The sequence below is a fragment of the Anomaloglossus baeobatrachus genome, chromosome 2 (assembly GCF_048569485.1).
Source record: "Anomaloglossus baeobatrachus isolate aAnoBae1 chromosome 2, aAnoBae1.hap1, whole genome shotgun sequence".
In the NCBI taxonomy this organism is placed as follows: Eukaryota; Metazoa; Chordata; class Amphibia; order Anura; family Aromobatidae; genus Anomaloglossus; species Anomaloglossus baeobatrachus.
This window is the reverse complement of record NC_134354.1, coordinates 690,422,870-690,449,492: the sequence shown is the minus strand read 5'-3', so window position 1 is coordinate 690,449,492 and position 26,623 is coordinate 690,422,870. Positions and strand designations below refer to the sequence as shown.

The 26,623-nt window shown below is 52.1% G+C and overlaps 1 protein-coding gene across 1 annotated transcript in view; it reads left to right on the top strand.

Annotated features, from left to right (window-relative positions):
• ESPL1 (extra spindle pole bodies like 1, separase) overlaps positions 1–26,623 on the top strand; it is a 196,879-nt gene that overhangs the window by 151,925 nt on the left and 18,331 nt on the right. The window contains exon 25 of the mRNA XM_075337218.1: positions 4,569–4,724. Within this exon, the coding sequence (XP_075193333.1) occupies positions 4,569–4,724 (156 nt within the window). The remainder of the gene's footprint in view (positions 1–4,568; positions 4,725–26,623) is intronic.

The following is a 26,623-nucleotide window of genomic DNA, read 5'->3' as shown; positions in this document are numbered from 1 at the left end:
TGTCATTGCCTCAATGTCCAGAGGAGACTTCCTTGCCTCAATAGACATCAAAGATGCTTATCTCCACGTGCCAATTGCTACAGAACATCAACGTTTTCTACGTTTTGTGATAGGAGACGACCATTTTCAGTTCGTAGCTCTGCCATTTGGTCTGGCGACAGCCCCACGGGTCTTCACCAAGGTCATGGCGGCGGTGGTAGCAGTTTTGCACTCTCAGGGACACTCGGTGATCCCTTACCTAGACGATTTACTGGTCAAGGCTCCCTCTCAAGAGGCATGTCAGCGCAGCCTGAATGCTACGCTGGAGACGCTACAGTCTTTCGGATGGATCATCAACTTTCCAAAGTCGATCCTATCACCGACTCAATCACTAACGTATCTTGGCATGGAGTTTCATACTCTAGCAGCGATAGTGAAGCTTCCGCTGAACAAGCAGCGGTCACTACAGACAGGGGTGCAATCTCTCCTTCAGGGACAGTTGCATCCCTTGCGGCGCCTCATGCATTTCCTAGGGAAGATGGTGGCAGCCATGGAAGCAGTTCCCTTTGCGCAGTTTCATCTGCGCCCACTTCAATGGGACATTCTCCGCCAATGGGACGGGAAGTCAACGTCCCTGGACAGGAAAGTCTCTCTTTCTCAGACGGCCAAGGACTCTCTACAATGGTGGCTCCTTCCCACCTCATTGTCTCAGGGAAGATCCTTCCTGCCCCCATCCTGGGCAGTAGTCACGACAGATGCGAGTCTGTCAGGGTGGGGAGCAGTGTTTCTCCACCACAGGGCTCAGGGGAAGTGGACTCCGCAGGAGTCCACCCTTCAGATCAATGTTCTGGAAATCAGGGCAGTGTATCTTGCCCTACTAGCCTTCCAACAGTGGCTGGAAGGAAAGCAGATCCGAATCCAATCGGACAACTCCACAGCGGTGGCATACATCAACCACCAAGGAGGGACGCGCAGTCGGCAAGCCTTCCAAGAAGTCCGGCGCATTCTAATGTGGGTGGAGGACACAGCATCCACCATATCCGCGGTTCACATCCCGGGCGTAGAAAACTGGGAAGCAGACTTCCTCAGTCGCCAGGGCATGGACGCAGGGGAATGGTCCCTTCACCCGGACGTGTTTCAGGAAATCTGTCGCCGCTGGGGAGTGCCGGACGTCGACCTCATGGCGTCCCGGCACAACAACAAGGTCCCGGCATTCATGGCGAGGTCGCGCGATCAAAGAGCTCTGGCGGCAGACGCCTTGGTTCAAGATTGGTCGCAGTTCCAGCTCCCATACGTCTTCCCACCTCTGGCACTCTTGCCCAGAGTGCTTCGCAAGATCAGATCCGAGTGCAGCCGCGTCATACTCGTTGCCCCAGACTGGCCGAGGAGGTCGTGGTATCCGGATCTGTGGCATCTCACGGTCGGCCGACCGTGGTCACTGCCAGACCGACCAGACTTACTGTCCCAAGGGCCGTTTTTCCATCAGAATTCTGCGGCCCTGAACCTGACTGTGTGGCCATTGAGTCCTGGATCCTAGCATCCGCAGGATTATCTCAAAGAGTCGTAGCCACAATGAGACAAGCTAGAAAGTCGACTTCTGCTAAGATCTACCACAGAACGTGGAAGATTTTCTTATCCTGGTGCTCTGCTCAGGGAGTGTCTCCCTGGCCATTTGCATTGCCCACGTTTCTTTCCTTCCTGCAATCGGGGTTAGAAAAGGGCTTGTCGCTCAGCTCTCTTAAAGGGCAAGTTTCGGCACTATCCGTGTTTTTTCAGAAGCGTCTAGCACGTCTTTCTAAGGTGCGCACGTTCCTGCAGGGGGTCTGTCATATTGTGCCCCCGTACAAGCGGCCGTTAGATCCATGGGATCTGAACAGGGTACTAGTTACTCTCCAGAAGCCGCCTTTCGAGCCTCTGAAGGAAGTTTCCTTTTTCTCGGCTGTCACAGAAAGTGGCGTTTCTTGTTGCGATCACATCGCTTCGGCGAGTGTCTGAGCTGGCAGCTCTGTCATCCAAGGCTCCCTTCCTGGTGTTCCACCAGGACAAGGTAGTGCTGCGCCCCATTCCGGAGTTTCTCCCTAAGGTCGTATCCTCGTTCCATCTTAATCGGGATATATCCTTGCCTTCTTTTTGTCCTCATCCGGTTCACCGGTATGAAAAGGACTTACGTTTGCTAGATCTGGTGAGAGCACTCAGAATCTACATTTCCCGCACGGCGCCCATGCGCCGTTCCGATGCACTTTTTGTCCTTGTCGCTGGTCCGCGCAAGGGGTTGCAGGCTTCTAAAGCCACCCTGGCTCGATGGATCAAAGAACCAATTCTAGAGGCCTACCGTTCTGCGGGGCTTCCGGTTCCTCCAGGGCTAAAAGCCCACTCAACCAGAGCCGTGGGTGCGTCCTGGGCATTACGACACCAGGCTTCGGCTCAACAGGTGTGCCAGGCAGCTACCTGGTCCAGTCTGCACACTTTCACCAAACATTATCAGGTGCATACCTATGCTTCGGCGGATGCCAGCTTAGGTAGAAGAGTCCTGCAAGCGGCAGTGACATCCCCGTAGGGGAGGGCTGTTTTGCAGCTCTAACATGAGGTATTTCTTTACCCACCCAGGGACAGCTTTTGGACGTCCCAATCGTCTGGGTCTCCCAATAGAGCGCTGAAGAAGAAGGGAATTTTGTTACTTACCGTAAATTCCTTTTCTTCTAGCTCTTATTGGGAGACCCAGCACCCGCCCTGTTGTCCTTCGGGATGTTTTTTGTTGTTTGCGGGTACACATGTTGTTCATGTTAAACGGTTTTTCAGTTCTCCGATGTTATTCGGAGTTAATTTGTTTAAACCAGTTATTGGCTTCCTCCTTCTTGCTTTGGCACTAAAACTGGAGAACCCGTGATACACGGGGGGGGTATAGCCAGAGGGGGAGGGGCCTTGCACTTTTGGTGTAGTGCTTTGTGTGGCCTCCGGAGGGCAGTAGCTATACCCCAATCGTCTGGGTCTCCCAATAAGAGCTAGAAGAAAAGGAATTTACGGTAAGTAACAAAATTCCCTTCTTTGGGTACTCACTGTACAGTGTTACCTGAGCCTTCATTGGGGGACCCAGCACCCACTCTTGTGTATAGTTAGTGTTCCATTTTTTTTCTGCTATGTTCTTACTTTAAAGTTGCTTCTTTTACTGCTTTTCTCACTGTTAGCTTCATGCCACTTGGTGGGTATAATATAGAAGATAGGTCTAACTCATCCGTAGGGTGGGGTGTGCTAAATAGTCAAGTAGAAAATACTGAGAAGCATAGACTATAGCACCGAAAGACAATAAAGAAAAATGGATGGTGGTTTTACAAATGCTTTAGGCTAAGTTCACATTTCCGTTGTTTTGCATCAGTCACATGCGTTGCTTGACGCATGTGACTGATGCGTTGTACAACTGATGACAAAGAAAATAATTAATTGTCGGACTCCGTTGTGTGCGGCAGGCGGAGTTCGGGGGGTGGAGCTGAGGACGTCAGTGCCGTGGTCTGCATGGCTGGGGACAGGTGAGTGTGTGTGTGTTTGTGTGTGTGTGTGTGTGTGTCTACATGCGTGTGTACATGCGGAGTGCGGGAGGGGGCGGAGCCGAGCGGGGCCGTGGAGCTGAGGACGTCAGTGCCGTAGGGACTGCAGGGCTGGGGATAAGTGTGTGTGTGTGTGTGTGTGTACATGCGGAGTGCAGGAGGGGGCGGAGCAGAGTGGGGAAGTGTCGGCCTCCTTGCACACTGTATCCAGAGTAAATATCGGGTAACTAAAAGCAAAGCACTTTTTGCTTGGTTACCCGATATTTATCTTGGTTACCAGCGTACACCGCTTAGCGCTGGCTCCCTGCACCCATAACCACTGTAAATATCGGGTAACTAACCAAAGCGCATTGCTTGGTTACCCGATGTGTATCCTGGTTAAGTGTGCAGTTAGCCAGAGAGCATGCGCAGCAAAATCCTACGGATCGCGCTGCTCAAAAAACGTTACAGGCTGCGTTGCTTCCGCCCGGCGGTCAGTTAAAAAACGACTGACCGCGACGCAGCGGATGCAACGCAGAATAATCAGTCACAATCCGTCACTAATAGAAGTCTATGGGGAAAAACAGGATTCCTGCAAAATATTTTGCAGGATACCGTAATTCCTCTAGGCGACGGATTGTGACTGATGCAAAACAACGGAAGTGTGAACTTAGCCTTAATGTGTCACAACATTAAAGTATTTGAAAAAACCACCATCCATTTTTCTTTGACTTTCGGTGCTATAGTCTATGCTTTTCAGTTTGTGGGTGTATACTGCTTAGGAGGAGAGGACCGTTTTTGCATAGTGTCAGCCCCCTAGAGGCAGCAGCGTACACGCATGGTTTAGTGTGTGTGTGTGTCCCCTCCTGCTCTTAGAAAGATTTTCCTGTGAGTGTCTAAAATCTTCTTTGCAGAAAAATGGCAGAAGTGAACCCTTTTGTACATGTTTTTGAAGGATTGAAGAGCTCATAAAATTGTTTTCCGGCTTTAATAAATTTATCTAATTGTAGTAGGGTTTGTTTTTTTTCTTGTTTTGTTCTATATTCATGCTGTTTCTTTTCCATGTAGGCTTTAATACAGACACTAGATGATCAGGTGCTTGGATGTTGGAAGACTCTGTTGTCTCCACCATGCTCCATGTCCGCATTAGAAGAAGAGGCTAAAGGACTGTCCAAGGCGCTCGCCCTCTGTGGCTGGAGGAGAAGAGAAACTGCCCTTCTAAAGGTGACTATTAGTTAAAGTATTATTTCTCCAAATTTATGTATTCCCCTATTTCTCATAAGTTCTGGAACCAGGGATGCTGCCTTTGCAGAGCTCAATCTTGAATGTAGTAGAGGTGCACATGCTTGACCTCTGCTCCACTCATTGCCTTTGGTACTACCAGAAATGGCTACTGTGCCCTCCTTTCTTCGCCAGTCCCATAGGCAATGAATGGAGCTGTGGTCAACTATGTGCATCTCCATTCATAACGGGACTCTGTAGAGTTTGGTTTCAGAGCCTCATTTCAGGAACACTTGGGGTCTTGGCAGTCAGACCCCAAATGATCTGTAAATAAATGATGCCGTATTCTAAAGATAGCAGATTTATAGCTCTATCATAGGAATAACGCTTTAAAAATTTGAAACTGATTACCAAATGTGCTACTGATCAGAAGAGGTGCTGGGGGTGGAGAAGGTAAGTAGAAGGTTTGCATTGCTTTAGTCCCAACAACCACAGACTACTATGGCTGCTGGACCAGGGTCCTTTAAATGTTTTTAACCTCTTCACGACACATGACATACTGAGTACATCATGGATCGTGTCAGGTTAATCCCTGCCTGCTGCATTTGGCAGCGGACATGTGCTGCTATCGGGCACGAGTGGATTCACTACCCACTCGTGCCCTTACAGCGTGCTGTGAAAATGTCACCAGCGAGATGTAACAGTGGGCCGCAGTAAGCATTCACTTAACCGGTTTCGTCGGAAGTCACATGATGTGATCACGTGGATCTGATGGTAGCACAGGGTCATTTGATGACTCCTGTAGCTATCGTGAGTCAGTTTCTCTTACAGCTGACAGAGGGCCATAAGTGAGAGGAGAGCTGCTTTTATGCAGATCAGAGCAATGCTGCGGTGATCTACAAGAAACAATGAGCGATCAGACTGCTGATCGTTATAGTCCCCTAGGAGGACTAGTAAAATAAGTTTTAAAAAAAAAAAAATAAAGCTCAAATCACTCCCCCATTCGCCCTATTGAAGATTAAAGGGTTAATAAAATATATATACATTTGGTATCGCTGCGTTCAGAAATGTCCGATCTATCAAAATATAAAATTAACCTGATCGGTAAACTGCAAATTCCAAACGCCAAAATTACGTTTTTTGGTCACTGCAAACTTTGCGCAAAATGCAACAGGCGATCAAATTGGCGCTTCTCTGCAAAAGTGGAACCGTTAAAAACGTCAGCTCAAGACGCAAAAAATAAGCAGTCACTGAGCCATAGATCCCGAAAAATGAGACCGCTAAGGATCGTGGAATATGGCACTAAAACTTTTTACAAATTTCTGATTTATTTATTTAATTTTTTTTTTTTTTACGCCTTAGATAAAAGTAAACCTATACAAGTTTGGTGTCAGTGAACACTGTGAATAAGCTGTCCCAAAAACAATCATGCAATCGCACTTTTTTTGCACTTGGAATTTTTTTTGCCATTTTCCAGTACACTATAAGGTAAAACTTATGGTTTCATTTAAAGGTAGAACTTGTCCCACAAAAAACAAGCCCTCATATGGCAAGATTGACAGCTCTCGGAAGAAGGGGAGTGGAAAAAAAACCTGGCAATTTGCCCAGGGATGAATGGGGTTAATCACCTCTACTGGTTATATATGAAGCAAGATTGGTGTATAAAGGAAAAGTTGTACAACTGTTTAATCTTCATCTTTGCAGGAATTCTTCGTGATTTTGATGTTTTCTTTCGGTGAATGAAGACAGTCTTGTTTAGATTCAGAGGCAGCAAACCCTTTAGGCTGCTTTCACGCCTCCGGTTTTTGCTGTGCGGCACAATCCAGCTCTGTGCAGAAAAAACGCAACAGTTTTTTTTTTTTTTTTTTGCCGCCGGTTGCGTTTTTTCTGCATAGACTTTAATTAGTGCCGGATTGTGCAGCATGGCCTTGCGTTCGGTCCGGTTTTTGCCGGATGCGGCATTTTTAGCCCATGCGGCGGCCGGATGGAACGTTGACTGGCACGATTTTTTGTCCGGCAAAAAAAAAAAAAACTGTATCGCGCCGCATTCGGCCGATGCGGCGCTTTTTCCAATGCATGCCTATGGTTGCCGGATGCGGCAAAAACCGCATCCGGCCGCCGCATGCGGTGTTTTGCACTGCGAATGCTCAGTAGCGTGCTGCAACCAGCAAAAACCGAACGGGCCACATGGAACAACTTATGCAAAGAATGCATTTTTCTTTATCGTTCCTTTTGGGAGACCCAGACCTTGGGTGTTTAGATTCTGCCTCCGGAGGACACACAAAGTACTACACCTAAAAGTGTAGCTCCTCCCTCTGAGCTTATACACCCCCTGGTGAGCCAGTCCCAGCCAGTTTATCGCTTTGTGTTCAGGAGGCATACATCCACACATGCATTCTCATATGATTTTTTGCTTTTTGGAAAGAGATTGAAGAAGTGCGGGTCCACGTCTGGACTCCCGGCATGTCCCTTCTCACCCCACTGTGTCGGTGGTGTTGTAAGGTTGATTTCCAAGGCTGGAGCCTTACATGCCGTGCTCCTTCACCATCCCTCCTGGGCTCTGGCTTGAAGTGGGAGCCACCAGCGCGGTCTCCATGCCTGGCTGGACACCGGTCTCCGTCCACAGCCCTTTAGGACTCTGCTGGACCGGAGCACTCATCCCCAGGGACCTGGCCCTGCGTCTCAGCAGCGAAGTACCTGAGACGTTCATATGTTGGGGGTCCCTGTCCTTTATTGTATGGGGAGAGTGTGTTTGCTGTATTTATTTTGGCATTTCCGGCGGGTTCTCTGGCTTTCACCCGAGAACCGCGCCGATGGTGCCTGCGCGTCGGCCTCGCTGCTCAAATTTAGGCCCCGGCTTCGCCGGAGGCCTAGTTTGTTACCGGCGGCCATTCCCTCGCATGTCACTCATGCAGAGGGACAGGCACGGCTCCTCTCGGCGGCCGTCCTGCACAGGGGAGGGACACTCCCCACTGCTTGTGGTGACTCACCCCCCCCCCCCCCCCCCCGCAGGCCTCTATGGCCCTCCAGATCCCGCTTTCCTACAGGGAACGCCCCAGGCCCGCCCCCTCTCTTCGCTCCGGCGGCCATTTTCTTGGACAGGGTTCACTCTGCGCTGGGCCATCCTGCACTCTGCATCCCTGCTGAGGTGCTGTGCATTGGAGGTCCGGGCAGCGGTCTGGTAAGCCACAGCCGGTCTCTGGTTGTGGACTTCTGAATATACTCCCTGGGGTTCATTCTCTTTGTAGAAGCTGTTCCCACTCCAGCAGCATGTCTCACACGAGGAGCAAGGCTCCAAAGCTTTATACTGTATGCACTGCATGTATGCTTCTGCTACCTGAACCGAGCACCTATCCACATTGTGATGTCTGCTCTAACTTGGAGGTGCCACAGCCTGGAGTCTCACCCCCAGTGGTCTCTCAGGCTGCTTCTGCACCTGTGGCTGAACCCCCAGCTTGGGTAGAATCCTTTTCTAGGTCTATCTCCCAGTCTTTTGCTGAGTCCATGGGACTTCTGTCCAGGACTTTGATGAATATGCATCAGCCCCCTTCACAGGGTGCCTCTAATGCTCTTGCTAAGGGTCCTTTAGGATCCCTATCATCTGACCTCCGTCCACCGGAGCTCAGAGAGGATTCATCATCAGGGCACAGACCCCGTCCTCCTAAAAGGAGCCGCAGTGTTTCCTCTCCCTCCTCATCCCGCGGCTCTGATTCCAGAGCTGACTCGCAAGATGAGGAGGATGCCTTTACAGGGGGCTCGGAGGCTAACTCCATGTGCCCCATTGATCTTTCCGAGGGTGACTCAGATCTTAGTGACTTGATTGCTTCTATTAATTCTGTACTGGATCTCAATCCACCAGTATCAGAGGAGCAACCCTCTCTGGCAGAAAAGCACCAGTTTACCTCGCCTAAGAGAGTAAAAAGTGTGTTCTTTAACCACTCCAGTTTTCAGACCGCTGTGACCAAACCCAGGGCCTGTCCTGACAGACGCTTCCCAAAGCGTGGTTCTGATGACAGTTTTCCCTTTCCACCTGAGGTGGTCAAGGAGTGCGCTCACTCCCCAAAGGTAGACCCTCCGGTGTCTAGGCTCTCAGCCCGGACCGTTGTGTCGGTGGCTGATGGCACTTCCCTTAAGGATTCCACTGACCGTCAGATTGACCTTCTGGCCAAATCCGTGTATGAAGCGGCGGTGGCCGCGTTTTCCCCAACGTTTGCAGCAGTGTGGGCTCTCAAAGCCATCTCTGCTTCTCTAGAGGAGATGCATTCCCTCACCAGGGAATCTATGCCCGAGATGGTTGCCTTAACTTCTCAAGCTTCAGCTTTTTCATCTTATGCCATGTCTGCCATGCTAGAGGCTTCTCACCGCACTGCGGTGGCTTCGGTTAATTCCCTCGTTATCCGCAGGATCTTGTGGCTTCGAGAGTGGAAGGCAGATACTACTGCTCCCTTTTGCTGGTTCCCGGCTGTTCGGTGAACAGCTGGATGAAATTATTAAAGAAGCTACTGGCGGGAAGAGTACTTCCATGCCACAAACAAAGACCAGGAAACCCGCCCAGGGTAGGAATCAGTCGAGGTTTCGTTCCTTTCGATCCTCCAACTGGTCGTCCTCTAAGCCCTCCGCCTCGTCCGCTAACTCAGCTAAGGACCAGAAATCCAACTGGCGCCCAAAAGCGCGTCCACAGACGACCGCAGGATGTTCTGCCACTAAGGCAGCCTCCTCATGACTCTCTGCCCGTTCCAGCAACGTCCTTAGTCGGTGGCAGGCTCTCCCACTTTGGCGACGCTTGGTTTCAACAAGTCTCCGATCAGTGGGTGAGAGATATCATCTCTCACTGCTACAGGATAGAATTCTCTTCCAGCCCGCCAAACAGATTTTTTTCTCTCAACTCCCCCCTGCTCCAAGGCCGCCGCCTTCTCACAGGCCGTGGCAGCCTTGCAGGCCAACGGAGTAATTGTACCAGTTCCCGCCCGGGAACGGTTCACAGGTTTTTACTCAAACCTCTTCCTAGTTCCCAAAAAGGACGGTACCTTCCGGCCCATCCTGGATCTCAAGCTTCTCAACAAGCATGTTCGGGTGCGGCACTTTCGCATGGAGTCTCTGCGATCAGTCATTGCCTCAATGACCCAAGGGGATTTCCTGGCGTCCATCGACATCAGAGATGCCTATCTACATGTGCCAATTGCAGTTTCACACCAGCGTTGGCTACGTTTTGCAATAGGAGAAGATCATTTCCAATTCGTGGCTCTCCCCTTCGGGTTAGCTACGGCCCCTCGGGTATTCACCAAGGTCATGGCAGCAGTGATTGCGGTTCTGCACCTCCAGGGGTTGGCAGTGTTCCCTTACCTGGACGACCTTCTAGTCAAGGCTCCATCCAGCGCAGACTGTCAGCGGAGTGTCTCGCTCACTCTCTCCACTCTAGCCCAATTCGGGTGGCTTGTCAATCTTCCCAAATCCACTCTGACTCCGACCCAGAGTCTCACGTACCTAGGGATGCAGTTCGAGACTTTGCCGGCACTAGTGAAGTTGCCCTTAATCAAACAGCAGTCACTCCAGTTGGCGGTGCGCTCTGCTGAGGCCCCGCCGTTATACCCTCAGGCGTCTGATGCAGGTGCTGGGTCAAATGGTGGCGTCCATGGAGGCTGTTCCCTTTGCCCAGTTCCATCTGCGCCCCCTGCAGCTGGACATTCTCCGCTGTTGGGACAAGCGGCCTTCCTTCTTACAGAGGTTAGTGGCTCTGTCGCCACGGACCAGGAGCTCTCTTCAGTGGTGGCTTCGGCCCCTCTCCCTGTCCCAAGGGCGCTCCTTCCTGGCCCCGTCCTGGGTGATTCTCACCACGGATGCCAGTCTATCCGGCTGGGGAGCGGTTTGTGTCCACCACAGAGCACAGGGCACTTGGACTCCGTCCGAGTCAGCCCTTTCAATCAATGTGCTGGAAACCAGAGCCGTGTTTCTAGCTCTCCTAGCATTTCACCACCTGCTGGCAGGCAGGCACATTCGAGTCCAGTCAGACAACGCGACAGCGGTTGCCTACATCAATCATGAAGGCGGGACACGCAGCCGCCTGGCAATGATGGAGGTACAACGCATTCTTCAATGGGCGGAAGACTCCAGGTCCACCATATCCGCAGTCCACATCCCAGGCGTGGACAACTGGGAGGCAGATTATCTCAGCCGTCAAAGCGTGGACAGTGGCGAGTGGTCCCTGCACCCGACAGTATTTCAGTCGATCTGCCGCAAATGGGGCACTCCGGACGTGGACCTAATGGCATCCCGTCACAACAACAAAGTTCCTGTTTACGTGGCTCGCTCCCACGATCCTCAGGCCTTCGCCGCGGACGCTCTGGTTCAGGACTGGTCCCAGTTTCGTCTGTCCTACGTGTTTTCCCCCTCTAGCTCTCTTGCCCAGAGTCCTGCGCAAGATCAGAATGGAGGGTCGTCGAGTCATCCTCATTGCTCCGGACTGGCCCAGGCGAGCTTGGTATCCGGATCTGCTCCAACTGTCCGTAGAGATGCCGTGGCATCTCCCGGACCGTCCAGATCTACTCTCGCAAGGTCCGTTTTTCCGCCCGAATTCTGCGGCCCTCAAATTGACAGCATGGCTCTTGAGTCCTGGATTTTGACGGCTTCTGGTATCCCCCCTGAAGTCATCTCCACTATGACTCGGGCGCGCAAGTCTTCCTCCGCCAAGATCTATCACAGGACTTGGAAAATTTTCCTGTCCTGGTGTCGCTCTACCGGCCATCCTCCTTGGCCATTCTCTTTACCGACTCTTCTGTCTTTTCTACAGTCCGGTCTGCAGCTAGGACTGTCCCTCAACTCTCTCAAGGGACAAGTTTCGGCTCTGTCAGTTCTGTTCCAGCGGCGTCTCGCTCGGCTGGCTCAGGTCCGCACCTTCATGCAGGGCGCGTCTCACATCATTCCACCTTACCGGCGGCCCTTGGACCCCTGGGACCTTAACTTGGTTCTCAGAGTCTTGCAGAAACCCGCCTTTGAGCCTCTTACGGAGGTTTCTTTGTATCGTCTTTCACAGAAAGTTGCCTTTCTGGTTGCCATAACTTCTCTCAGGAGAGTCTCTGATTTGGCTGCGCTCTCCTCGGAGTCACCTTTTTTAGTCTTTTATCAAGACAAGGTGGTTCTCCGTCCGACTCCGGACTTTCTTCCTAAGGTGGTCTCTCCCTTCCACCTTAACCAGGACATTACCTTACCTTCCTTCTGTCCAGCCCCTGTTCATCGCTTTGAAAAAGCTCTACATACTCTAGATCTGGTGCGTGCTCTCCGGATCTATGTGTCTCGCATCGCTGCGCTTAGGCGGTGCACCTCTCTTTTTGTGCTAACCACAGGTCGGCGCAAGGGCCTCCCTGCTTCTAAGCCGACCTTAGCCCGTTGGATTAGGTCGACCATTTCGGGCGCCTACCAGAGAACGCAGGCGACTCCCCCGCCGGGGATCAAAGCGCACTCGACCAGAGCTGTCGGTGCCTCTTGGGCTTTTAGGCACCAGGCTACGGCTCAACAAGTCTGTCAGGCTGCCACTTGGGCTAGCCTGCATACCTTCTCGAAGCACTACCAAGGGCATGCTCATGCTTCGGCAGATGCAAGCTTGGGCAGACTCATCCTTCAGGCGGCGGTCGCCCATTTGTGAAGTTAGGTTTTGCCTACTTCTTAGTTTTTCTTCAGCGCTCTATTGGGAGACCCAGACGATTGGGGTATAGCTACTGCCCTCTGGAGGCCACACAAAGCACTACATTAAAAGTGCAAGGCCCCTCCCCCTCTGGCTATACCCCCCCCGTGGTATCACGGGTTCTCCAGTTTTAGCTTTGTGTGCGAAGGAGGTCAGACATCCATGCATAGCTCCACAGATTTTAGTCAGCAGTAGCTGCTGACTATTTCGGATGGAAGAAAAGAGGACACATATAGTGTCCCCAGCATGCTCCCTTCTCACCCCTGGATGGTGTTGTAAGGTTGAGGTACCTATTGCTGGTACAGGGGCTGGAGCCCCACATGCTGCTTTCCTTCCACATCCCCTGGTAGGGCTCTGTGGAAGTGGGATCCTGCCGGCCTCTCAGCTCTGATGCCGGGCTCCATCCACAGACCCATTAGAACCTGTTGGAGACGGAGCAGGAGTACGATCAGGGACAGGCCCTGCATCATACAGGTACTCTGTGTCCCCGGCAGGCACAGACACACTCCGGGCTGGCTGGGTGTTGTAGTGCGCCGGGGACCGCAACGTGGAGTTGGTGTCCCTACAGATTACTGGGGGATTGTTTGTGTTTGGGAACGCAGCGCCGACCCCCTCTGGACCGGGCGGCGCTGCTGTGACTTGTGGTGCGCCGGGGATCCGCCGTCCGCGCTTTTACGGCGGCGGCGGTTATAAATTTAGTCCCCGGCTTTTTGGGCCTAGGACGCCGGCAGCTCCGTTTCATTCCCGCCCCCACCCTGTCATTCAGGGTAGGGGAGAGACGCTGTTCGCTAGCAGCGACGAGGGCTGGAGCCTGTTTTACATGCTCCAGCCCTCTCACTTGGCACAGAGGGAAGCAGGCTTCCCGCTCTTGGCCAGGAACGCCCAGGGCCCGCCCCCCTTCCTCTCTCGAGACGCCGGCAGCCATTACATGCATGCCTGGCTGGAGGAAGGACGCAAGGCTCTGGGAGACCTGGACTAGGGGCTATCTGGCGACCACACACCCGCTTTTAAGCGGGCGGTAAGCGATTTTTCTGTGCTGGTCCCTCTAGTGCCTCACTGTGTATTAGTGTACTGGGTACAGATATATAGATATTGTATTTCTTGCACTGTGAGGTCGCTTCTGGCTGCATATCCCAGATCGCTCTGTGGAAGCAGCAACATGTCATCCTCAAAACGCAAGGCGGCCAAGGCAAAAAGGGCTGTGTATACTGCGTGTGCTGCATGTGGGGCTAATCTACCAGCAGGCTCCGATGACCCCCATTGTGTGCAATGCTCCGACCCGGTGCTGCTTCGCCAGCCGGAGTCGGGAGAGGTAGTGACCCAGGCTGAGACGCCTGTAAGTTCTGCCCCGGTGACAGGGACAGACTTTGCAGTTTTTGCTTATAATATGTCTGTCTCTATGGCAAAAATCCTTGAAACCTTGCAATCTATGCATGGGACTCAGTCCCTGGGCACGGCGAGGCCTCTGTCCTCAGGTCCCCCTTACTTGGAATGTATCCAGCCCACAGGGGGGTCCCCGGCTTCACAGGCCGAGGATTATGACTCAGATGATGGCCCCAGCCACCCTAAGCGAGCTCGCTGGGAAAGACCCTCGACGTCTTCACACTGCTCAGGGTCTCAGCGCAATCAGTCTCCCTGTGATGTGTCTGATGAGAGTGATCAGGAATCCACTCCTGGAACCCCTCTCAACCTGGATACCCCGGATGGGGATGCCATGGTAAACGACCTTATCTCAGCCATCAATAGGCTGTTGGATATTTCTCCCCCAGCCCCTTCAGCAGAAGAGGCGGCTGCGGAGCAGGAAAAGTTTCGTTTCCTTTATCCCAAGCGTAAATTGAGTGCTTTGTTAGATCACTCTGACTTCAGAGAATCAATCCAGAAGCACGACGCTCACCCAGAAAGGCGTTTCTCTAAACGATCTAAAGATACGCGTTTCCCTTTCCCCCCTGAGGTGGTCAAGCGCTGGACACAGTGTCCAAAGGTAGACCCCCCGATTTCCAAACTTGCAGCTAGATCCATAGTTGCAGTGGAGGATGGCGCTTCACTTAAAGATGCCAATGACAGACAGATGGACCTTTGGTTAAAATCTGTCTATGAAGCTATCGGCGCGTCGTTTGCTCCGGCATTCGCAGCCGTATGGGCACTCCAGGCTATTTCAGCTGGCTTAGCAAAAGTGGATGCTATCATGCATCCAGCAGTGCCGCAAGTGGCGCACCTTACCACGCAGATGTCGGCGTTTGCGTCTTACGCTATCAATGCGGTCCTAGAATCTACCAGTCGCACCTCAATGGCGTCCGCCAATTCGGTAGTTTTGCGCAGAGCCTTGTGGTTAAAGGACTGGAAAGCAGATGCTGGTTCCAAAAAATGTTTAACCAGTTTGCCTTTGTCTAGAGATAGACTGTTTGGCGAGCCATTGGCTGACATCATTAAGCAGTCCAAGGGTAAAGACTCCTCTTTACCACAACCCAGAACATCCAAACCTCAGCAGAAAAAGTGGCAGCAGAGGTTTCAGTCCTTTCGAGGTTCGGGCAAGACACCATTTACCTCGTCCAAAGGGACTCAGAGGACGCAAAGAAACTCAGATTCGTGGCGGACTCACACACGCCCCAAGAAAGCAAATGGAGGTACCGCTTCCAAAGCGGCTACCTCATGACTTCCAGCCCCCCCCCTCCGCATCGCCGGTCGGGGGCAGGCTCTCCCGCTTTTCCGGCATTTGGATGTCACAGGTCAAAGACCGGTGGGTGACGGACATTTTGTCTCGCGGGTACAGAATCGAGTTCAATTCTCGTCCTCCAGCTCGGTTCTTCAGAACCTCCCCACGCCCAGACCGAGCAGATGCTCTGCTGCAGGCGGTGGATTCCCTAAAAGCGGAAGGAGTGGTTATCCCAGTCCCTCCTCAGGAACAAGGGCAAGGGTTTTACTCCAATCTCTTTGTGGTTCCAAAAAAGGACGGCTCGTTCCGTCCTGTTCTGGACCTAAAACGGCTCAACAAACATGTGCACGCCAGGAGGTTCCGGATGGAAACCCTCCGCTCTGTCATTGCCTCAATGTCCAGAGGAGACTTCCTTGCCTCAATAGACATCAAAGATGCTTATCTCCACGTGCCAATTGCTACAGAACATCAACGTTTTCTACGTTTTGTGATAGGAGACGACCATTTTCAGTTCGTAGCTCTTCCATTTGGTCTGGCGACAGCCCCACGGGTCTTCACCAAGGTCATGGCGGCGGTGGTAGCAGTCTTGCACTCTCAGGGACACTCGGTGATCCCTTACCTAGACGACTTATTGGTCAAAGCTCCCTCTCAGGAGGCATGTCAGCACAGCCTGAATGCTACGCTGGAGACTCTACAGTCTTTCGGATGGATCATCAACTTTCCAAAGTCGATCCTATCACCGACTCAGTCACTAACGTATCTTGGCATGGAGTTTCATACTCTAGCAGCGATAGTGAAGCTTCCGCTGGACAAGCAGCGGTCACTACAGACAGGGGTGCAATCTCTTCTGCAGGGCCAGTTGCATCCCTTGCGGCGCCTCATGCATTTCCTAGGGAAGATGGTGGCAGCCATGGAAGCAGTTCCCTTTGCGCAGTTTCATCTGCGTCCACTTCAATGGGACATTCTCCGCCAATGGGACGGGAAGTCAACGTCCCTGGACAGGAAAGTCTCGCTTTCCCAGACGGCCAAAGACTCTCTACAATGGTGGCTCCTTCCCACCTCATTGTCTCAGGGAAGATCCTTCCTGCCCCCATCCTGGGCAGTAGTCACGACAGATGCGAGTCTGTCAGGGTGGGGAGCAGTATTTCTCCACCACAGGGCTCAGGGGACGTGGACTCCGCAGGAGTCCACCCTTCAGATCAATGTTCTGGAGATCAGAGCAGTGTATCTTGCTCTACTGGCCTTCCAACAGTGGCTGGAAGGAAAGCAGATCCGAATCCAATCGGACAACTCCACAGCGGTGGCATACATCAACCACCAAGGAGGGACGCGCAGTCGGCAAGCCTTCCAAGAAGTCAGGCGCATTCTAATGTGGGTGGAGGACAGAGCATCCACCATATCCGCGGTTCACATCCCAGGCGTAGAAAACTGGGAAGCAGACTTCCTCAGTCGCCAGGGCATGGACGCAGGGGAATGGTCCCTTCACCCGGACGTGTTTCAGGAAATCTGTCGCCGCTGGGGGGTGCCGGACGTCGACCTAATGGCATCCCGGCACAACAACAAGGTCCCGGCATTCATGGCGAGGTCGCGCGATCAAAGAGCTCTGGCGGCAGACGCCTTGGTTCAAGATTGGTCGCAGTTTCAGCTCCCATACGTGTTTCCGCCTCTGGCGCTCTTGCCCAGAGTGCTACGCAAGATCAGATCCGAGTGCAGCCGCGTCATACTCGTCGCTCCAGACTGGCCGAGGAGGTCGTGGTATCCGGATCTGTGGCATCTCACGATCGGTCGACCGTGGTCACTGCCAGACCGACCAGACTTACTGTCCCAAGGGCCGTTTTTCCATCAGAATTCTGCGGCCCTGAACCTGACTGTGTGGCCATTGAGTCCTGGATCCTAGCATCTGCTGGATTATCTCAGGGAGTCGTTGCCACAATGAGACAAGCTAGAAAGTCGAATTCGGCTAAGATCTACCACAGAACGTGGAAGATTTTCTTGTCCTGGTGCTCTGCTCAGGGAGTGTCTCCCTGGCCATTTGCATTGCCCAAGTTTCTTTCCTTCCTGCAATCGGGGTTAGAAAAGGGCTTGTCGCTCAGCTCCCTTAAAGGGCAAGTTTCGGCACTATCCGTGTTTTTTCAGAAGCGTCTAGCACGTCTTCCTAAGGTGCGCACGTTCCTGCAGGGGGTCTGTCATATTGTGCCCCCGTACAAGCGACCGTTAGATCCATGGGATCTGAACAGGGTACTAGTTGCTCTCCAGAAGCCGCCCTTCGAGCCTCTGAAGGAAGTTTCCTTTTCTCGGCTGTCGCAGAAAGTGGCGTTTCTTGTTGCGATCACATCGCTTCGGCGAGTGTCTGAGCTGGCAGCTCTGTCATCTAAGGCTCCCTTCCTGGTGTTCCACCAGGACAAGGTTGTGCTGCGCCCCATTCCGGAGTTTCTTCCTAAGGTCGTATCCTCTTTTCATCTTAATCAGGATATTTCCTTGCCTTCTTTTTGCCCTCATCCGGTTCACCGGTATGAAAAGGCCTTACGTTTGCTAGATCTGGTGAGAGCACTCAGAATCTACATTTCCCGCACGGCGCCCATACGCCGTGCCGATGCACTTTTCGTCCTTGTCGCTGGTCCGCGCAAGGGGTTGCAGGCTTCTAAAGCCACCCTGGCTCGATGGATCAAAGAACCAATTCTGGAAGCCTACCGTTCTGCGGGGCTTCCGGTTCCTTCAGGGCTAAAAGCCCACTCAACCAGAGCCGTGGGTGCGTCCTGGGCATTACGTCACCAGGCTTCGGCTCAACAGGTGTGCCAGGCGGCTACCTGGTCCAGTCTGCACACTTTCACCAAGCATTATCAGGTGCATACCTATGCTTCGGCGGACGCCAGCCTAGGTAGAAGAGTCCTGCAGGCGGCAGTTGCCTCCCCGTAGGGGAGGGCTGTTTTGCAGCTCTAACATGAGGTATTTATTTACCCACCCAGGGACAGCTTTTGGACGTCCCAATCGTCTGGGTCTCCCAATAGAGCGCTGAAGAAGAAGGGAATTTTGTTACTTACCGTAAATTCCTTTTCTTCTAGCTCTTATTGGGAGACCCAGCACCCGCCCTGTTGTCCTTCGGGATGTTTTTTTGTTGTTTGCGGGTACACATGTTGTTCATGTTGAACGGTTTTTCAGTTCTCCGATGTTATTCGGAGTTAATTTGTTTAAACCAGTTATTGGCTTCCTCCTTCTTGCTTTGGCACTAAAACTGGAGAACCCGTGATACCACGGGGGGGGTATAGCCAGAGGGGGAGGGGCCTTGCACTTTTAATGTAGTGCTTTGTGTGGCCTCCAGAGGGCAGTAGCTATACCCCAATCGTCTGGGTCTCCCAATAAGAGCTAGAAGAAAAGGAATTTACGGTAAGTAACAAAATTCCCTTCTTCTGTTTATTCCCACCCAGGGACTGCTTTGGAACGTCCCAAGGTCTGGGTCTCCCAAAGGAACGATAAAGAAAAAGAGAATTTTGTTTACTTACCGTAAATTCTTTTTCTTATAGTTCCGTCTTTGGAGACCCAGCACCCTCCCTGTTGCCTGTTGGCAATTTCCTTGTTCCGCGTGTTTTCACCGGCTGTTGTCGTGGACAGAGTCTCCGGTTGTTCCGGCTCTTGCTCTGTTCTACTTGTGGGTGGCTATTCTCCTTCAGCTTTTGCACTAAACTGGCTGGGACTGGCTCACCAGGGGGTGTATAAGCTCAGAGGGAGGAGCTACACTTTTAGGTGTAGTACTTTGTGTGTCCTCCGGAGGCAGAAGCTAAACACCCAAGGTCTGGGTCTCCCAAGACGGAACTATAAGAAAAAGAATTTACGGTAAGTAAACAAAACTCTTTTTTTCGCCGCATCTGTTGTATAGGTTTTAGAGCCGGATTTAGCCACATTGCTTAAACTGGAGGTGTGAAAGCAGCCTAACATGGGAAAGTCCTCTCTGCTGAAACATTCATATAAGGGGGGCGTGGCTTGAGCTTGATGGCAGGCAGACGTGCTCTGTAGGAGCTCTTGCAAGCTGAGGTGGCAAATAACATAGCAAAACCCACCTGGCACTCTCTAACATGCCGGGGAAGAGAGGCACAGCACCACAGACCGGACCACCAGCCCTGAGAAGCAGCAGCGCAGCAGTGGATCGTCTGTTCAAAGGGGGGAAGCTCTCTCCGGTCTCCAGGCCTGCTCCAGTAATGGCACCTGCATCCATGAGGCAGGGGCCTGCAGCAACAGCAGCCGTCAGTGGTGGCAGCGGGACAGAAGTGGCGGTGGCGATGCATGGCGTGCAGGTACAGGGCGGTACCGTCAGAGATCAGCTGGGACCGAGATCTCTGCTTTCGTCACAGAGACCAGTGGTGCAGGGGTATACAGGAGGTGAGGCTGCTGCACAGAATACTCAGAAGGAGGGGGGCGGTGGAGTTCAGGCCCCACAGCAGAGCTTGATGAGCCAGGCTGGTGAAGAGAGCAGGAGTATGGGCACTGATGGAGATATGCATGGGGGTAATGAATGCAGGGCCTCCCAGGCATGTCAGGAGTTGTCAGGCTCCCAAAGCAGTCAATCCCCACACAGTCAGGGGAACCAAAATGGAGGTCAGCTCACACAAGGAGTTAACCCAGGAAGCTCCACTGTGGATACAGAGCGCATCCTGCAGCTGCTGGCTGCTCTCCCCACCAAACATGACCTGGACAATCTAGTTACTAAAATGGAGGCGGCACATGAGAGGGCTCTGTCCATTGTGAAAGGGGACATTGATGCTCTGGATACACGCACCACTGCAGTGGAGAATGATGTGTTTACACTATTTGAAAGAGTTAACACACTGGAGCAAACTCTATCCAAAGCCAGTACACACCTGCAAAATGTCGCCATCCTGTTAGATGATCAAGAAAACAGGGGGAGGCGAAATACTATTCGTTTAAAAGGCATCCCAGAAGAGATAGCAGCAGCTGCCCTCCTTAAGTCTGTAACTTTAATTTTCAACAAAGTGATGGGAGCTGCAGAGGACTCCACTTACCGTATTTTTCGCTTTATAAGACGCACTTTTCCTCCCCAAATTTTGGGAGGAAAATGGGGGGTGCGTCTTATAAAGCGGTAGCGGGGGGGGGGGGGGTCCTGTCTGAGGCGATCGGGCGGGTGCCTGTGGCTGCATGCAAGCGCCCGGGTACCTGTACTTGCATGCAGCGGCAGCCGGGTACCCGTGGCTGTGTACGGGCGGCAGCGGGTGCTGTGTGGGGTCGGCAGCCAGGTACCTGTGCTTGCATGCGGTGGCAGACGGGTACCCATGGCTGTGTGCGGGCGGCAGCCGGGTGCTGTGTGCGAGCGGCAGTCGGGTGCCCGTGCAGGTACTCGGCTGCCGCCCTCACACAGTCACCCATCTGCCGCCCGCACACAGCCATGGGTACCCGGCTGCCACCGCACGCAAGCACAGGTACCCGGCGGCTTGTACGCAGGGTGGGCGGGCAGCCTGCTGGCTGCCACTCTGTGCATGCGGGGCGGGCGGCTGTGCAGCTTACCAGTTGTCCGCGGTCCCACTTTCAAATGATGGCGCCGGTGGAGCTCTTGGATGAGAGCTCCATCTGCGCACGCGCTGCTCCGGGAGTCAGCGCGTGCGCAGATGGAGCCCTTGGATGAGAGCTCCATCTGCGCATGCGTCGCTCCGGGCGCCATTACTTGAATCGGGACCGCGGACACACTCCACCACTGAGCCGTCGCCGCCGCTCCCACTACTGAGCCGCCGCTGCCACCACTGAACCGGGACCGCGGACACACGCCACCACTGAGCAGTCCCTGCCGCTGCCACCACTGAGCAGTTGCCGCCGCTCCCACCACTGAGCCGCCGCCGCCGCTGCCACCACTGAACCGGGACCGCGGACACACGCCACCACTGAGCAGTCCCTGCCGCTGCCACCACTGAGCAGTCCCTGCCGCTGCCACCACTGAGCAGTTGCCGCCGCCGCTGCCACCACTGAACCGGGACCGCGGACACTCACTGCACCGGCCTGCTGCACGGCTCACACGCCACGGCTGCTGCCGCCACCACGGACCCCACGGATCCTGCCACCGCGGACGCCACCGCGCCTGCAACCACGGCACCTGCAACCACGGACCCCGCTGCCACTGACCTGCCGCGCCTGCCAGCACAACCTGTGCCTCCTGTGACCCCGCTTCACCACCACTGCTGCCCCCCTCCGGTAAGAGAACACCGGAGTATAAGACGGGCCCCATTTTTCTTTTTTTTACCTTTTTTATGTCTAAGTTTGGGGTGCGTCTTATATTCCGGTGCGTCTTATAAAGCGAAAAATACGGTATGTGATCGACAGAGTCCACAGAGTGTTCCGCCAGGGGCCGGGTGACACAGCACAGCCGAGAGATGTTCTGTGCAGACTGCATTACTACACGGATAAAGAAGCCATACTGAGGAAGGCATGGGTCCATGGAACCGTCTCTTACAAAGGGTCTGAAATCAAGCTTTTTCCTGACATATCAGCCAGAACCCTGTATATGAGGCGTCAGCTCCTCCCTATTCTACAAAAAATTAAAGAGAAAGGAGCATCTTACAGATGGGGACATCCATTTCACCTAATAGTACGCCACAATGGAGACCAATATCTGCTGAAGCGGCCGGAGGAGGTGGAGGGTCTCTTCCAATTTCTTGATACACCGGCAGTAGAGATCCCTAACTGGCTACATATGGACAGACCCGCCGGGTTACCCCAAAGAAGAAGAGAAGGTGGACGCCGCCGTGCAAGACCTCAGAAGAGTTCCAAGGATCCCAAGCCGGCCAGAGAATCTTCCCAGGAGGAGCCAGATTGAAGACTTGGGTCTGATTGCAGTTTTCTATCTTGTGGTGGGGGGAGCGGGAGATGTGGGAGGATGGCCCCTTATAGGCCGGACGCGAACTTAAATATTGGGTTAATTGCTACTTGAAATGTATTTGTCTCTCTTTTCTTGGGTGGCAGGGAGAGAGGTGGAGAGATTATTATTTCCCCTCTATGCTCTCTTTTATCAGTTTGTGTTCCTCCCTTTTCTCTCTTTCTCTCCCTCTTCTCTCTCTCTCTCTTCCCTCTCTTTCTCCTCTCTTCTTGCTCCTCCTTTTCTCTCTCGTCCCTTTCTCTCTTTCTTCTCTCTCTCTCTGCTCCGTCATTTTTCTTTCGCCCCTTTTTCTCTCTTCCTCCACTCTCTCTCTTCTTTATCTTTTTCTCCCCTTTCTTCCCCTTTTCTATCTCTTTCGCTCTCCCTTTCACACCCCCTCTCTGTCTCTCTCTCCCCCTAAGGGGGTCTCACATGGACCCCTCAATTGATAATGTTGATGGATAGTCTGATAAACGTGTTGTTCTTCTAAGAAATGTGCCTCTCACTGCCCTGTCGTGTAACGGGGGGGTGAGACGTGGGTTTTCAGTTTACTATAATATTGTCATTTCTGCCTCGAGCTTGTTTAGCTTTTGCCCTTGGTCTTCCACGCACCCCAAGGGTGGTTCTCCCAGCTGGAGAGCACCAGGTCTCTAAGTTCTTCAGAGACTGCATAGTTTTATTGTGTGAAACTTACTGGCCATTCCTTTAGGCCAGCTGTTACTGTTCATATTTTCTGTCTGCTAATACTTATCGCTTTTTTTTTTTTTTTTTTTTCTTTCTCTCTCTCTGCTCTTTCTTCTCTGCTGCTAGTTCTTTTTTCTACCTGATTCTTGATCCCCTCCCCACCCGATCCTTACCCCACTTTCCCGTATCCGGTCAGTGTTTTGTAGGGGGTTCAACACTGTTTCTGACCCAACATGCATAAACCAGGGAACTCTGAGGTGAAATGTGGGACATTGAATGTGAAAGGTTTACATAGCCCGGGTAAGAGGTCTATCCTGGCAAATACGTTAAAAAAAATGGGGGTCCAAATTGCTTTCTTGCAAGAAACGCATCTGTGCAAACATAAACCGTTTAAATTGACATCACGCTGGTTCCCTGAGGCGTATCATAGCTTCTCGCCGGATCCGAAGTCCCGAGGTACTAGTATTCTTGTCTCGCGCTCCATCCCTTGGGAATTCATGGACTCTCGCAGTGATGACAGGGGACGGCTATTGTTGGTGAAGGGCAGGATCGCTACGCATATTTACACATTAGCTTCTATATACCTCCCCAATGTGGGGCAAATTGATACCCTGGCTGGATTTGTTGAAACTATGGAGGATTTCGTGGAGGGGACACTCATTATGGGGGGGGATTTCAATATCGCTCTAAACCCAGCTCAGGACACCTCCTCGGGGGCCTCTGCACATCCTACATCAGCCCTCCGCAGGCTGCGGTACTTATTACACGAGCAGCAGCTCGTGGACACATGGAGATTGTTACATCCGTCTGACAGGGACTACTCTTTCTATTCAAATGCACATGGGGTATACTCCAGATTGGACTACTTTTTTGTAAAACATAAAGACCTCGAAAGGATCTCCAAAGCCCAGATAGATAGCATAACATTCTCTGACCATGCACTTTGCACTGTGTCTATGGTGCTACAGTCTCCGTTTCCACAGCAGTGGCAATGGAGACTGAACACTTCCCTACTGGAGGACCCTGAAAGCCTTCAGTCAGTACAGAACTCCCTGACTGAATACTTTACGTTGAACGCGGGTGGGGATACATCACCAACGACGGTCTGGGAGGCCCACAAATGTGTTATTCGAGGGGTTCTCATACAGCAAGGGGCAAGAAGAAAGAGGGAAAGGGAACTAGAGGTCAACAGACTGCTAACACAGCTGAGAGATCTGGAGACACAACATAAGCAGATGCCCTCGGCGGAGGTGGGGGGAACCTTATTCAAAGTCCGGGATGAGCTACGGAAACTACTCAACAGCAAGGCAAAAGGGGTCCTCAATAGATGCCGTAGACATTTTTATGAATACGGGAACAAGTGTAGCAAGACATTAGCGAGAGCACTCAGACAACAACAGGCGACAACCTTTATATCAAAAATTTCCCCTACACACCCTCAGGGATCAATATTACATTCTTCGGCAGAAATTGCGGAGACGTTCCAAAAATTCTATGCATCCCTATATAATTTAGAGACACATGACCCCACTTTGTCAAAATCATCTATTAAAAGTAAAATTTCAGAGTACATCAGAGAAGCAAAAATGCCGCGGTTGACAGACTCCGAAATAGCCGCATTGGAAACTCCAATTTCAAATCAAGAGCTGGTGGACGCAATAGGGTCATCCAAATCGGGAAAGGCACCTGGGCCTGATGGACTCCCCCTCGTATACTACAAAAAACTTAAGGAGATTATATCCCCACACCTCCTGTCAGCCTTTAATTCTAGGGCTTCAGAGGGCTCAACTCCCAATGCAGATTCATTGAGAGCACACATCACGGTAATACCTAAGATGGGGAAAGACCCAACACAATGTGCTAGCTATCGCCCGATATCCCTGTTGAATGTGGATACAAAATTATTTGCTAAAATCCTTGCAAGCAGGCTGGCACCTCTGATCTCTCAAATAATCCACCCAGATCAGGCAGGGTTTATGGCGGGTCGTGAGGCACGTGATAACACAGTTAAGGCCATTAATTTGATATATAAAGCTAAAAGTGGGGGTCTACCCTCTATCCTGCTGTCAACTGATGCCGAAAAGGCTTTTGATAGAGTGGATTGGACCTTTATGGAAGCCACGCTCGGGTGTCTGGGGTTCGGAAGTGGAATGATGGGTTGGATCATGTCTTTATACTCGGTACCCTCGGCGAGAGTCCGAGTGAATGGGATTCTGTCGGACCCATTTAAAATATCTAATGGCACCCGTCAGGGATGTCCGCTGTCTCCCTTAATCTTCATCTTGACGCTAGAACCCTTCCTCAGACACGTACGAGCCAACTCAGATATTGCGGGTATTGGGGTGGGCCATGTTACGCACAAAGTAGCTGCATATGCGGACGATCTCCTGTTTTTCGTTTCAGCCCCCAAGATCTCCCTGCCCAACTTAATGAGGGAATTCCGGAGATACTCCAGTTTATCAAATTTCAAGATAAATTTCACGAAATCTGAGGCCCTTAACATAAATCTCTCATCCAAAGAGGTGGAAGAGTTGAAGGGATCGTTTAATTTCCGATGGGCATCCCAATCTCTAAATTACCTGGGGATACGGCTGACTGGGGATCTCGGTCTGCTCTACTCTCAGAATTTCCCGTCTCTGCTGTCTTCCATTAGGCGAGACTGTGACAGATGGGGGAAATCATTATTCTCTTGGTTTGGCAGAAGCCAGATTTACAAAATGAATATTTTACCTAGAATTCTATATCTACTGCAGGCGCTCCCAATCAAAATACCCTCAGGATTTTTCAAATCTCTGGAGTCCATTCAGTCCTCCTTCATTTGGGGAGGTAAATCGGTACGAATAAAAAGAGCTATTTTGCACAGGACCAAGTGTAGCGGGGGGATTGGGCTGCCAGACATGAGAAGGTATCATTTAGCAGGTCATCTAACTAGAATGATTGATTGGTGCAGGAACGGGTCTCAAAAGGCTTGGATACAAATTGAACAGTCCTTTTCCCCAATTCCCCTCAACAAATTGCCATGGGTGCTCTCGGAGGTCCCTGCAAGCTTGAAAACACATCCAACTATCGGGTCAACTGTGAAATACTGTAATACGGGGAAGGTGCAATCAGAAATGTTACCCAGGCAATCGAGCTTGACGCCAATCCTGAGCCATCCTGCCTTTGAGCCAGGCAGAGCGGATCCAGTTTTTCAGTCTTGGGTTCGGGGCGGGGTGGATCGGGTAGAGGACTTTGGAAACCGGGACACCTGGCCGTCGGTAGAGGGATTGGCAGCTAAACAGGATCCCAGCTCACTTGGTCATTGGAGATGCTTGCAACTGGCACACTTTTTCAGTAGCCTTCCAGCCAGATCCCTCTTTCAGCGACCCAAGACACAGTTTGAACAAATATGTATGGGACCAGGCACGATACGGCATTCTCTTTCGGCAGTATATTCGCTCTTATCTTCGCCCCCGGACCAACAAATCCCCCCTTTTGCTTCACAGTGGGAACGGGATCTGGGAATCCAGCTGACACCAACACAGTGGGAAAGGGTCTTCAGATTGGCGCACACATCCTCCATCAGCTCCAGGTTTCAAGAGGCTAGCTACAAGCTGCTAACCAGATGGTACAGAGTACCTTCGAGGTTACATGCGATGTTCCCAACGGTTGATCCCATGTGCTGGCGGTGTGGCACAGCAGAGGGCAACATTCTACACGTGTTCTGGGAATGTGAGGCGATCCGGCCCTTCTGGAGGGGAGTGTCTGATATCATTTCACGGGTGTCGGGTGGAGAGGAGGAATTGGGACCTGCTGCCGCCCTGTTACATCACTGCGGGACTTCTGAAAAAATATACAAAAAATCTCTGAGGAAATTCCTCATCATGGCGGCGAGAGTGTGCATCCCAGAGAGATGGAGGAGCACGGCACCCCCCTCGCTGGTTCAATGGATCAATAAGGTCAATGACCTCATGTATATGGAGGATCTAACTTCATCATTACACAACTCATATGAGAAATTTTGGGCCACGTGGAGGGAGTGGATGGACTTCCAG